Source organism: Leiobunum rupestre, chromosome 7, assembly GCF_980474605.1.
Source record: "Leiobunum rupestre chromosome 7, qqLeiRupe1.1.hap1, whole genome shotgun sequence".
Taxonomy (NCBI): domain Eukaryota; kingdom Metazoa; phylum Arthropoda; class Arachnida; order Opiliones; family Sclerosomatidae; genus Leiobunum; species Leiobunum rupestre.
In genome coordinates this window covers 23,031,877-23,044,852 of record NC_143390.1, presented here as the reverse complement: position 1 = coordinate 23,044,852, position 12,976 = coordinate 23,031,877, and the positions used below count along the sequence as shown (strand labels likewise).

The 12,976-nt window shown below is 36.1% G+C and overlaps 2 protein-coding genes across 2 annotated transcripts; one reads left to right on the top strand and one right to left on the bottom strand.

Annotated features, from left to right (window-relative positions):
* Window positions 1-2,980: 2,980 nt before the first annotated feature.
* shop (sulfite oxidase) lies at window positions 2,981-5,673 on the top strand. Its single transcript, XM_090180906.1, has 9 exons — window positions 2,981-3,293; window positions 3,365-3,591; window positions 3,669-3,904; window positions 3,965-4,161; window positions 4,239-4,428; window positions 4,557-4,769; window positions 4,835-5,024; window positions 5,084-5,370; window positions 5,442-5,673. The coding sequence occupies exons 1-9, from the start codon at window positions 3,217-3,219 to the stop codon at window positions 5,607-5,609; spliced, it is 1,785 nt and encodes a 594-aa protein (XP_090037032.1). The 5' UTR covers window positions 2,981-3,216; the 3' UTR covers window positions 5,610-5,673.
* Window positions 5,573-9,039, bottom strand: Dnaaf5 (Dynein axonemal assembly factor 5). Its single transcript, XM_090180905.1, has 8 exons — window positions 8,339-9,039; window positions 8,039-8,278; window positions 7,379-7,977; window positions 7,088-7,309; window positions 6,862-7,023; window positions 6,624-6,792; window positions 6,225-6,550; window positions 5,573-6,169 (listed from the first exon to the last, which is right to left on the bottom strand). The coding sequence occupies exons 1-8, from the start codon at window positions 8,727-8,729 to the stop codon at window positions 5,678-5,680; spliced, it is 2,601 nt and encodes an 866-aa protein (XP_090037031.1). The 5' UTR covers window positions 8,730-9,039; the 3' UTR covers window positions 5,573-5,677.
* Between the last annotated feature and the right edge of the window lie 3,937 nt (window positions 9,040-12,976).

Sequence of the window (12,976 nt, the reverse complement as noted above, 5' to 3'; positions counted from 1 at the left end):
GGGCTAAATGACTCGAGACTCAGTAGTGACACTAGAACTTTTTAGGCCACTAATTTTTTGCCTCATCCCCCTAGGCCATGGATGTCCACAATCCTACTTGTATTAATTTTAAAAATAATTTTAACTCAATGAAAAACCTTTATTGATTTTAATTCTTAGGAGGAATGTGAAGAAGTATAGATGAAGCTCTATTTTGCCAAAAATATCTAGCCTACACGTTATGGGGAATATAACCTCTAGAATTTCTGTCACCCTTATAGGGTTCCGTTATTGGTTGCTCCTTCCTATGGCTTTTGACATTTTCAGTGCTTTGACTTCTCTCAAAAACCGACGCAAGGTTGCCTCCATTTAGTACGCACTTATTTGACTCAATAATGTTTTTCTTAACATTATCAATAGAAAATCATTTCTATAGGTCAATACAAAAACCTGGCGAATTAACATGTCACTAAAAATTTTAAATCCGCTTGACAAGGCTAGCAAAATATGTTAGATAAATGAGAAAGCAAGTGGCCTACATTCAAAAGTATTATCATAAGTCTATAATATTGTTATTTAAGTTTGTCACTTTGGGGAATATTTTACTGAGAGCTAGTAACGAAGTGACGTTATCACAAGAAGATAATCTCCCCCTAGCGAGGCGCTGTCAAAGGCTACGTGAGACGCGGGAGGAAGCAGACGCAAAACGGCGACGAAGCCCGTAATGCAGTCAGTCTTGCGAATAGCTCTTGAGCAGTAAAATTTGTGCACGTGAAGAATAGGAAGTGTCACACTTATGTAACAATATTATACACTTATGGTATTATTTAAGCGAATTTCCACTTTGAAGTAAAAGCAAAGGTTTTCAAAACCAAAACGTATGTAAACATTTTGTTAGCAACTGAACGATTGAAAATGACGAGGTCAGATGCAAAATGGGCTTTTCTAATCACACTAAACATCATTGTGTCACTAGTTATAGGACAGGAAAGTTTTAGAGATTGGTTTTCTACAGTACCCAAAGAAGAGATAAAACAAGCAACAGCGGATCCAAGTAAGGAATTAAATAACAAGTACAAAAATGTTGGAAATGGTTTAGTTTTATTTCGATCCCTACCTGTTTTCAATTTGAAGGCAATACACACTTTGAGGTGATAAAGTGATTGGCAGTTTTGGCACTCTCCCAGCCAGAGGAGCCGACTTCAATCCCAGCTGGAAAAATTGGGTGATAAATAATTAGCCTTTTCAGTTAACACTGGCCCGTTTTTAATCAACTGACATTGTGGCCAATGTTAAGTTAAAGCTTCATAGCAGACAAAATACATCAGCTATGCTAACTTCTGCCGTTGACTACTATGTCTATTTATGTTAACTTTTCAGATTTTAGACCATTCTTTCCCCGTCAAAGGGGCTCCAAACCCCAGGGGGAAAATAGGGCGGGATGAAACCGAGAGGGAATGAAAAATCGCGAATAGAAATTAAAAAAAAAAATACTATAGGCTTCGTGCGTAGTTTAGACTTTGGTCAGAAGTATCGCCGCGTACCGACTTGAGTTTTAGATCTAATATCATATGTAACATAATTTCTCATAAGTATGCCACTGTACCTTTATTCCATTCAAAAATCTTCACTAACGGTTTGTTTCACCACGAACCAGTGAAAAGGTGGACTACGTTAGATTTTAACCTTTTTATTCATCCTAGTAATTTTGGGAGTCACACTATTGGCTACTAACATATGTATTTAAGCCAATGGAAAACCTCTAAATTGAGAAAGAATTTTTTGCGTCGGAATTTTAGTCAGCCCAATGTAGCTATATTGAAATTTATAAACTCGCTCGGTTTGTGCGGATGAAGTTAAATTATGAGTAATTTAGAAAAATAAAAGGTTGGGGAAAATGACCAATAAGTGATAGCTTTCCGAAAATGGAACAAGTCGTCGAAGTGGGATATTCCATATTCCACCAGCGTTATTAAAACCCATATCAAGCCTAGAAGAGTTAGCCCTAGCTCAAAAGAATCTGCAAAGTCTCCTGAATTTCAACTATTTTTTCCAATAAACCTGCTTCTTTTATTTGACAATGCAAATTTATTTTAGAACGTAAATCTCCGAGAACTTCATTAATTTGCAAATTAATTACATTAACAGAACTTAACACTATATTGTAGTTCATTTTAGCTCCTAAGCCTTGGTTGTTCAAACCGGTTTGTTTCCAAAAAAAATGGCCGTCGGTTTATCAGACGTAGTGCTAATTGTTCGACGGCATAATCGGCATTTGAGATTCGATGACGTCAAATATTACGTAGGGTACAGATGACGCAATATCTGTGAAACAAACCGTTAGTGAAGAAATAGAGCTAGTGGCATACTTATGAGTAATTATGTTACATATGCTAATATGTTAAAGCTGTCTGCTCATTCAAAATTCTCTCGATATAAAAGCTGAAAGTTTCAGTTAAAGAACATTCATATTCAAAAGCCGTCTGCTATTTCTTCACACATTTAGTGGACAGGTATTAAGCTCGAAGCCTATACTTTCCCCTCTCTCCATGCAGTTTCACCCCCCCCCCCGTGCCACCGAACTTTTGAGCCCCTTTAAGTTTGCAAGTTTCCCTTTTCCTAAGCATAGGGAGCTATTGTCTGGCGTAGCATGAATGGCTTGCCTTTGCCATCATTCTAAACGGTCCACAGTTAAAATTGACCTAGGGCGATGGCAGTACCTTGAAAAAATATCGAAACAACAAAGTAGCAAGTAGGGGATATTTGTTTATCAAACGTACACTGATAAGCAGATGCTTTAATTTTAGAAGCATCAATGTCCATACTGTGTTTATCGGAGCTTTTAAAAAATAAAGAATAAAAGATAAAATATTTTATTTCAATTATATTTTAAATAAAATTATAGAAATTGAGCGTTTTAGTAACGTTTCTGTGCTATAGAAATAAGCAGCGTTGTCAATTAAAAACGAATATCCCGCTTTCCCATTAATATGCGTCGGTAGCGCCTTCTACTAGACAAACTGCCATTTTTTTCGATTAATTTTATCATAAGCTTATGATTTTATTCCATGCGGCGTAATCAAGGCCAACGTCCGGCGAGTTGATTGATAAATTACTTTTACATAGGTACCAAGTTGGTATTTCGCTAGCTTCTCCATATTCGTAAAGTATGCATTAATAATTTAATAAATATTTGACAAAATAACTAAATTTTGTGCCTTTATTTAAAACCATAAAATGATCGCGGTACACGTACGTATAATCCGGCAAATTTATAACATAAACGAGAGCGCCAACAGATTAAAAAACTACATGTATAAATCATTCCTGTTACTTTTTGAAGGTAGTTATTTATAAATACTGTTTGAAAAGCTATCCATTTCAGAATTAATCCTCTTATAACGAAAAAAGCTAATTACGTCAAGAATTCACAATTTTGTTATTATGGAACCGCTGATTCGGGCCGTCAACCTCGCGAAAATGATCAGAGAAAATACGATAAAACTGCCTCCTTTTTCGCTACAACTCTTGGTTTGACACTGACACTGGGTCTAACGTATCATTTCTACCAGAGAAAATTGGTGTCAATCGAAGCTAAGGACATTGAAGAGGGTATATTTAATACAGCAACTGGGTCTTTAAGTTATAACTCAACAAGCTGAACGGAAAATTACGAAATATTTTACTAGATATCACGCTGCGTCACACGAAACCCATAGCGGGATTACCAGTTTACAGTGCCAATCAAGTGTCAGATAATGACGGTCACACGAATGGTTCAAAAGTATGGGTCAGCTTCGGACGGGGGGTTTACGAAATTACAGACTTCATCAGCAAGCACCCTGGAGGGGAAAAAATCTTGATGGCCGCTGGTGGGGCTTTGGAACCGTTCTGGGAATTGTACGCCGTGCACAAAACAAAACAAGTAAGGGAGGAGATAAATTACGACTCACAATAGACTAATTAGCAATCTCTTTGTACCTAGGTGTTCGAAATCCTAGAAGGCTACCGAATTGGTAACTTGAACAACGATGATTACCAGGAGAGCGCCAAAGCGGGAGAGGAGAACGACCCCTACAAGAACGAGCCTAGAAGGCATCGATCCTTAAAGATTAGCTCCCAAAAACCTTTCAATGCCGAAACTCCGCTCGAGATTTTAGCTGATAGTTTCCTGACACCAAAGTGAGAATGTTTTTGGTATTTTTTGGTCTTGGGAAGTGCCCGAAAAAAACATCTAAAATAACACCCCGTTATTACAGCGCCCTTTTTTACGTGAGAAACCACTTACCAGTTCCTATCGTCGATGAGAAAGAATACCAACTGGAAATCGAAATTCCAGGAAAGGACGTTATACTCTTAACTCTGGACGATCTAAAATCCAAATTCCCAAAGACCAAAGTCGTTTCCACTATTCAATGCGCTGGAAACCGAAGATCTGAATTAAACAAAGTATAACACAAAAACGTCTTTTTGCAATCTCACAGGCACTCCCTTTGACAAAAAAAAGCGATTGTTATAATACCGAACTGATAAAGTTTTACGATGGACCATAAAAATTATCTTTCTTCTTCCTTGAGGTTAAAGAAGTAAAAGGACTGAACTGGGGTGCCGCGGCCATAGGAAACGCAGAGTGGGCTGGTGCCCTACTCGTAGACGTCTTAAAATACGCCGCAGTCGAAGATGCCGAAATTGAAGGCAATAAAACGATAGATGAGATGCATCTTCAGTTCGAAGGGCTCGATACGGACCCCGCCAATTTGCCTTACGGAGCTTCCATTCCAGCTTTTAAAGTAGTTTGATTTCACTAACTCGAACGAATTCAAAGTATGACGTTCACAAGCTCTATATGTTCCAGGGCCTTGACCCAAAAAATAAAGTTTTGCTGGCTTATGAAATGAATGGCGAGTTACTGTCGCGAGATCACGGTTTTCCAGTAAGAGTTGTAGTACCTGGCGTCGTTGGTGCTCGAAACGTAAAATGGCTGGGGAAAATTATTTTAAGCAATGAAGAAAGTCACAGTCATTGGCAAAGAAGAGATTATAAAGGTGTTACTTTGTAACTGTATAAAGGAACGTGTCGTTTTTACACTGCTCAAATCTTACAGGCTTTTCACCAAACATTGACTGGAACAATGTTGACTTCGACTCTGCTCCATCGATCCAAGAACTCCCTGTAAATAGTGCAATATGCAGGCCCTCTCCTGGTGACACTGTCAAGGTTAGTGAGAAAGGAACGATCAAATGCCGTGGATATGCGTGGAGTGGAGGCGGGAAACCAATCGTCAGAGTTGATGTGTCGAGTGATCGAGGAGAAACTTGGCATACTGCTACTTTAATTAATGATCAAAAGCCTGGCTCCTTTTTACCCGTTTTTTCCTGGAGTCTTTGGGAGGTAAAAATTGACAGAAAATCCATTATGGTATTCAATGATGTTTAATATGGTTGTAAATTACATTTACACAGGTTGAAATTCCAGTATGTAAAGGTGATTTAAGCAAAGGGGTTTTGGAATTGATAAGCAAGGCTGTGGATGGATCCTACAACGTTCAACCAGATACAGTTGCTCCAATTTGGAATTTACGCGGCGTTTTATCTAATGCGTGGCATAGGGTAACAATTAATGTAGAGTGAAAATCACTTATAATTTCGAACAAAAAATTATATACTACTGTTGTTTGTTGAAATTAAAAACATATTTTCTAAAGTTTAAAGTCATTCATGTGCTCAACGATTTTGTCAATCATCTTCCTGTTTTCACTGTTAAGTTTGTTCTTTTCCATATATGTTTCAAGTTCTTTGGAAGCTATAAGGACAATGCTCTGGAATAGCTTTTCTAAGGCAAGGCGTTGCTCTTGATTTTTAGACATTTCTAACTCCATGAAAGCCACCCTTATGACTTGTTCAACATCTAAGAAGTTATCACAGCCCAATTTATACACAACCAAAAACATGCTTTCCAAACTTTCACAGCTTGCTAATCGAACATTGCTATCAGCATCAAGTTCTAGTCTGGATATAAGACGGTTTTGAAGATTTCGCCAGCATTTAATTAAATGTTGCGTATTTGAAAGAGCATGGATGGAAAATAACTTGGCAATCGTTTTACAGGCTAAAGACCTACCAAGACCATGATCCAAGTTTTCCAATAAAATAGTGAGAGAGGGTTCTATACGTTGCACAAATTTTTCCATCTATAAATAACAATCATTAAAAGAAAATTTAAGAATTTATAAATTATTAACTTACTAATTGAAAATTCAATGCATTCTTTGCCCATTTTCGATCTAAGAACGAGAGTAAACAAGACAATGCGGCAGATTTTAAGGCACCCGCTGAGAGACCCGGAGTTTTTAGTTCCAGTTGAGGGAGAAAAATGTTTTCGATAAGCTGCTGGCCGAATGAGACTAAATCAAATTTTGATGGTTCATCATAATCCAGAACAGCTATCAGAAACTGAGTAAGGCTTGAGTAAATTTTCAATTTGAATAGAGCCTCCTTTTTGGATGATAAATTCCAAGTATGTATTTCCATAATCGTATTGCAGTTATCCATTAAAAGACGAGGTGGAACAGCTAATTAGTTTAAAAATAAACCAAAAGCTTCCATTTAATTTAATATCTAAATAAAAATATAAACAATACAAACATTTCATTAATCCACTGAATATAGCTAATTCAGGACTATTCAATTCCCAAATTTGGTACCGCTGATACAAGTTTTCTGAGAGTAATTTCATAAAATGTTGTTCGTATATGTTTAAATTACTTTCTTGATTTGGAATAAAGTTTGACATAATGTTTAAAAGTAACTTCGCCTAAGACAATTGAAAAAGTTAATAGAACGTTTAAAAATAAAAACTAATTGTTAAAGACAAAAATATTACTTTTTCTCTTATTGAGTTATCTAGTCCTTCATCCATTGTGGATGAAATTGTTATTAAAACCAAGAAAATATTATAACTGTTTTCATTTTTCAATTCTTTATCACTAGATCTTAAAATTAAAGTTTCAACAATATCAAGCAAAGCTTTTGGTGCAGCAAGATACTAAAATTTATAAAATTCTATTAGTTATTAAATAAGAGATTATTAAGAAAAATCTGATTCTTACCAATGGAAACTGCAAAATTTCTGGTTGGGCTATGAATGTGCATATCCTTAACCATAAATTCACTGAATCGGGACTATTTTTGAAAACTTGATACAATACTGTGAAAGACGCTGCAAACAGCTGGCTATCACTGTTTTCATAGCTTTTAATTAAGGGCAATAGCACTTCACACCATACGTGACTATCAGTATAAACACCTAATAATTCACAGCATTTTTCACACTACATACAGAAAAGAAAAAAAAGTAAATTTTGAAAAATTTATGCTAATTTTTAGGAGAAAATTCATACCATTATCAGATATTCCTCATTTTGTTTTGTGTCTGAAATACTAGCTCGGAATTTTATCAATGCCAAAAAAATATCAAGTAAATATTGCATACTACAATCTTCAGCGTGCAATAGTAAATGATACAAGAGATTTATGGCAAACAATCTGGTTTTTTCTGACCAGCTATCATTGACTTCTCGGAGTACAACTGGTAAAATTCCTCTTAAATGAGATACCACCATGCAATTACAACCAAAGTTTGGTTTGAAATGTGTTGATGAATGAGTTGCTACAGCAGTTTTAGAACCAAATTCCTTTGTTAACAGTTCCTTGTGTAAATTTGAATATTTTTCACCAGATTTTAACCACAAAGCCCATGCTCTTTCCTTAATTTCCTCAATGGGATCAAAGAGTGATGTTAAAACCAACGGCAGAAAGCGTAATAAGTAGCTTGAACAATACTCCTGACATAGTTTTTCGTATAGTAAGGAATAAATTGTTGCAACAAATGCTTCCCTGACTAACGAGGAGTCTTCACGCAAAATGAATTGAGCCAGATTTTGACTAACTTCCTCAATAGTAAATGATAAGCGTTTAAAGTCATTTTCAAGTAATACGCCTAAAATGTTATAATCAACTCAATAAAGGAAGAAAAGGTGATATTTTAAAAATTTTCTCACCAATAGTTTTAACTGCTGCAATCCTCACTTTGTTATGTCTGTGTTTCAAGAGATTGCACAATGGTTTAATTAGTGATTCAAGTGAAATCTTCTCATTAAATTTATCTCCTTCTTCAAGATTTAGCACATAATGTGTTATGCAACTACAGCTCTCTTTCAATGATTCTGCATAGTTGTCTGATAATGTAGTTGATAAAAATTCTATAATATCAACTTTTAAAGTATTCTCCAAAACATTTTCTAAAGAAAAAACTTAGTATTTGTTAGAGTATTTTTCATATAGCTTTATGTCACTCTTACCTTTCTCTGCAAGGCAATTGTTTAAAAGTTGCAAATACAACAAACGCATCTCTTCACACTCTTCCTTGGCATTCATTTTATTAATAAGAAGAGAAATAACACTATTTGAAGCCAGCCTCCCTTGATTGTAATGGGATAGACATATAATTAGTGATTCTGTGACTAGCTCTCTACATCGTTCTGTTGGCTCAGTTTTAAGTAGTAAAATAAGTGGCTCAACAACACTTGTGTAAAAAAGGTTTTTACAGGCTTCGGTTTCTATGTTCACATTGAAATGTAGAAGTTTTTGTTTAAATTCTTCCAAAGCTTTTCTGCGTACATTTCTGTCTGTATTCCTCAATAACATAATGTCAGTAGAAAAATACGACGTGTCCAACTCATATTTCTCCATTGTTAGAGCTTTGTTTCAAAACCGAATTCCCTAAATACTTAACAACTTCCTGACGACAAATTCAACATGTGCTAAACACGTCCTTGCCAGCCCAATATAAGTAAGCAATCTGGCAGCTCTGGCTCTTAAGGCCCATTTTCATGCTCGCTGGTAGCGGATAAAAATGGTCAAAATTCGCATCCGCTACTCGCAAGCGTGAAAATAAAGCTAAAATATCTGTTTGAAACAGATCGACGCGGAAAGTGAAAAAGTGTGTAGCGGAAGCGGATTTTGTCAATTTTTACCCGCTACCAGCGTGCATGAAAATGGGGCTTAAGCTTCGGCATTTGATTACCGCCAGAAGTCGGTAATATCAGAGATCCTGGCAGTTATAGAGATGTGAAACTCCGCCGAAAACCTGACAAAAAAATGCAAGCATCAGCGCCGCCCTTCGGCCGGAAGGAAGCGCCCGTTTCAAGCCGAGAGACGCAAAAATTGTAAACGCGTTTTATTTTCGAAATGAAGTTTTAAAATGCCTGGAACCTATTGTTTTTGTAATTCTTGTAAAGAAAAACAGCGCATTTCTTTATTTAAGTTTCCAAAAGAAAAAGAACGGTGGGATATAACATAAGTTATTTTAATTAGAGTTATATTTTAATCTTTGTTTTTCAAAATACAGTTCAAAACAATGGCTAGAAAATGTAGGAAGACGCGATCTTTTTGAAAAAGATACCAATAACAAGGCCCAGAAACGTTTAGATCGCAAGTTACTTAAAGTTAATCACTAAATATTAACAAACTTTAAAATATTAGCGTAAATCCTTGATTTAGTCCTAATTTCTCAAAAATCCTGTTTCTTATTTCTTTATTGTGGTTAAACAAGGTCTAAAATATTTTAAAATGATAAACAGTTAAAATATGAACTTTATTTCAAATAAATTTTAAATATATTCGCGACCGAAACAGCTCTAGGTGGCGATGCGGTGCCTTAGTTTTCCCGCCACTTCTTGTGTGTGTAGCATCTGCTAGAGCCGAAAATAAATACATCTGGGGTCTATGACGTTCTGTGTTGTATTCTAATAATAAAACTAGTAACTTCTGAGGAAAATATAATATATTTTTATATATTTCAGCGCGATTTAAAACTTTGATTGTTAGTACCGTCTGCTAATGCGCGACCTGTTACTGCTTCCGTCTGCTGCCGAATGAGGGCGTATCCATAGTTTTCGGTCGCGAATACTAATGTATAAAAAATACTTAAACTAATAAATTATAGTTCAATTCCAGTTTCAACTTGGTTTCTTCTTCGTTGGCGTTAGCCCAAAAAAAAATGTAAACAACGGTAACAATCCTAGGATCTCTGCGATTACTCCCCACGTACAGGCGTCGCTGCGATCCACAAAAATTAAAAAAAAAACCGGTTTGCTTAGGGTATAGGGAGTTTCGCATCTCTATAACTGCCAGGATCACTGGTAATATCATGGGCTTATATAGGGACTCAGGGAGCGAGCGATTGACGTGCAGCGCCTCTCGTGGCGAGCTCGCGCGTAACTTGGTTAAAAGTTTTTCCCCGCCCCCATTGAAATTAATGTAAAGTTGGCGATAATTAAACGTTAATTAACCTACCAAATGATATCAGAAATATTCCACTGACAATTTTTCCCGTTAATATGAACTTAAATGTAATATAAAATCGTCTTGAAAAATCGTTTATCGCTTTATAACATTCAAAAATATTATTTTCCCCGCGTCATGTAGATAATCGAACATCTGCTCGTCTAGGTAAAGTTTGCGTGGTCAACCCGCGTATTAGAAAGCAAATGAAAGGCAGTGAATCTTGCCCAGTACTAAGCCTCGGTTTAATCTGCCGCGTATTTTCAAACGGAAAAACCCGAACGCTCCTTGTAATAAGAAACAAATAACGAAATACGTTCTAAGTCATTGTCTATGGTGTGAGGTCAGCTTGCTAGTCAACTCCATAGACCAATAAAATGCGAGCGCGATAAAAGGTCAACTCCTGTATTTAAAAGGTGGCGCGTGTGATTTTTCAAACGTTTTAATACATCAAGCTAAGGCTTATTTGTTTACTTTTTATGATAACGTTACTCATGTAATCAAAAGTGACATAATTACCAAAAGTGTGACAATCCCTGTACTTTCGTATGCTAAAGCAGCGGTTCCCAATTTTTTTTTTGCTATGGAACCCTAAATTATCCACCAAATTCTGGCGGAACCCCAACTAATTTTTTTTACATATCTTAAAAGACTCTTGACACAAACAAAGATGGCCGCGCTGCGAATTCTCGGAACCCCTGTGACCCTTCCGCGGAACCCTGGGGTTCCGCGGAACACCTTTTGGGAACCGCTGTGCTAAAGGTTTAATGAATGCTCGACTCGAGGAGTCGAGATCGACCACATAAAAGACTATTTATTCTCACCTTTCTGGATCTTTTTTAGTCTATGGTATTATATCGTAGGTAGATGGCGATAGCTTCTCCACAGAACGACGAAAAATAAAAAATACACTAACTTTGACCAGTGCTACTTAGTTCCTCCGTTCCTCACTACGAGACGTTATTTGTTGGTTTTAACTTCCTTCCCTCCCCAAAGCATACTTTCCCTTCTCCCCTCCCAACTTGTATTTCGCTCGTAACATTCATTAAGAAATAGGTCCGATTGACACACTTTTGGTAGTTATGTCACTTTTGATGTAATGCAATTGACCTGAAAAAGCTACTGCGGGTCTTAGAATTGTTTATCGAGAATTGGTGAATAGTTTATTGAGCTTGAATATTTCAAAGACTAAATTTGTTATGTTTTCTATTAGAAAATTAAATGAGAATTTTGATTTGATAGTCCATAAACCAGATTGCACTTCTTTATCTTGTACGTGCACCAAATTAGAAAAAGTAAATTAAATTAAATATCTAGGTGTCTATATTGATGGACAATTAAACTGGGATATGCATGTTCAGTCAATATTAAAATCAATGAGATATGTAGGTTATAAAATGATAATTTTTAGTAAGTTTTTACAATCGAATTTATTGCGGATGGTATACTTCGCCTTAATTCAGTCTCAGCTGCAGTATGGCATTATTGCTTGGGGAAATACGCGTTACTTTGTTTTGCGAACATTATTTGTTCTTGTTAATAAAATTCTACGTATATGTCAGCGCAAACCCTATGATTACCCTAGTAAATTACTCTATAAAGAATTCAAAAATTATGTCGATCCCTCAACTATTTGTATACAATGTATTAGTAGATGGTTACTGTAAACGATTTAATAAGCCTAATATAAATAATAGTAGATTAACCCGTTTTATAAATCAGGGTAATTTGACTCTGCTAGTATGTATACGTCCTTTGGACAAAGACACGCGTCTTATGTTGGTATTAAGTATTATAACAAGCTTATTGCCTACATCGATATGAAAAAAATTAGTAGTTACTATCAGTTTAAAAGTAAAACAAAAAATGGGTTTTTACCTCTCCGAGGAGACTTTGTACCCTAGGAGGGGTTATACAACCACCGTGTCTGTCTGTCAGGCCTGCGAACGCGTTCGCATTTTCGGGGCAAAGTGTAATCACTGCCTACGCAGATTCTTAGAATCAGGGAAAAGGTTTTTCCAAAAGCGCCCTCTTTTTGTCATTGGGTGTAGTATAATTTTTTAATCGGCCGGGATTCGAACCCGAGCCACCTTGAACGACAGGTGAGCGTTCTACCGCAGAACCACGTATACAATTACGCTTCACTAAAAATTGTTAAAACTAACATATATGAACTTATGACTTCCTAAATACATAACCGTGTTCGTATGTGAAAATCTTTCTAACTGTATAATTTATTAGGTGTATCGTCGCCTGAGCACAAACTTTGCTTATGCAGGCGATGTGGCTCCAAAATAACCTATAAACAAATGTAAACTGTTGATTTGGGAGTATAAATAAATTGTCCGCTTTCATTTAGTTCCACCGTGTCTTATTATTTTTTAATTAAAAAATTGCTTGTCGACTAAAAAGCAAATTACTGAAGCTGCTTTAACTAAAGTTAGTTTTCACAAATTTCTTTAAAATGAAAAACTTCGACGGAAATGGGAACAGGCATTTTTAGAGAAGATTCCTTATGGCCATGAACTTAGACGGAAATCAGCGTAATTGTAGTAAGCATGTTTTTTTGTGGTTCCTTGTTGATCAAGAGCTAGGGCTAGATACCCTTAACAGCTCTGAGATTGTATGGTCAATCAGTCAAAGTTAGGAAAGGT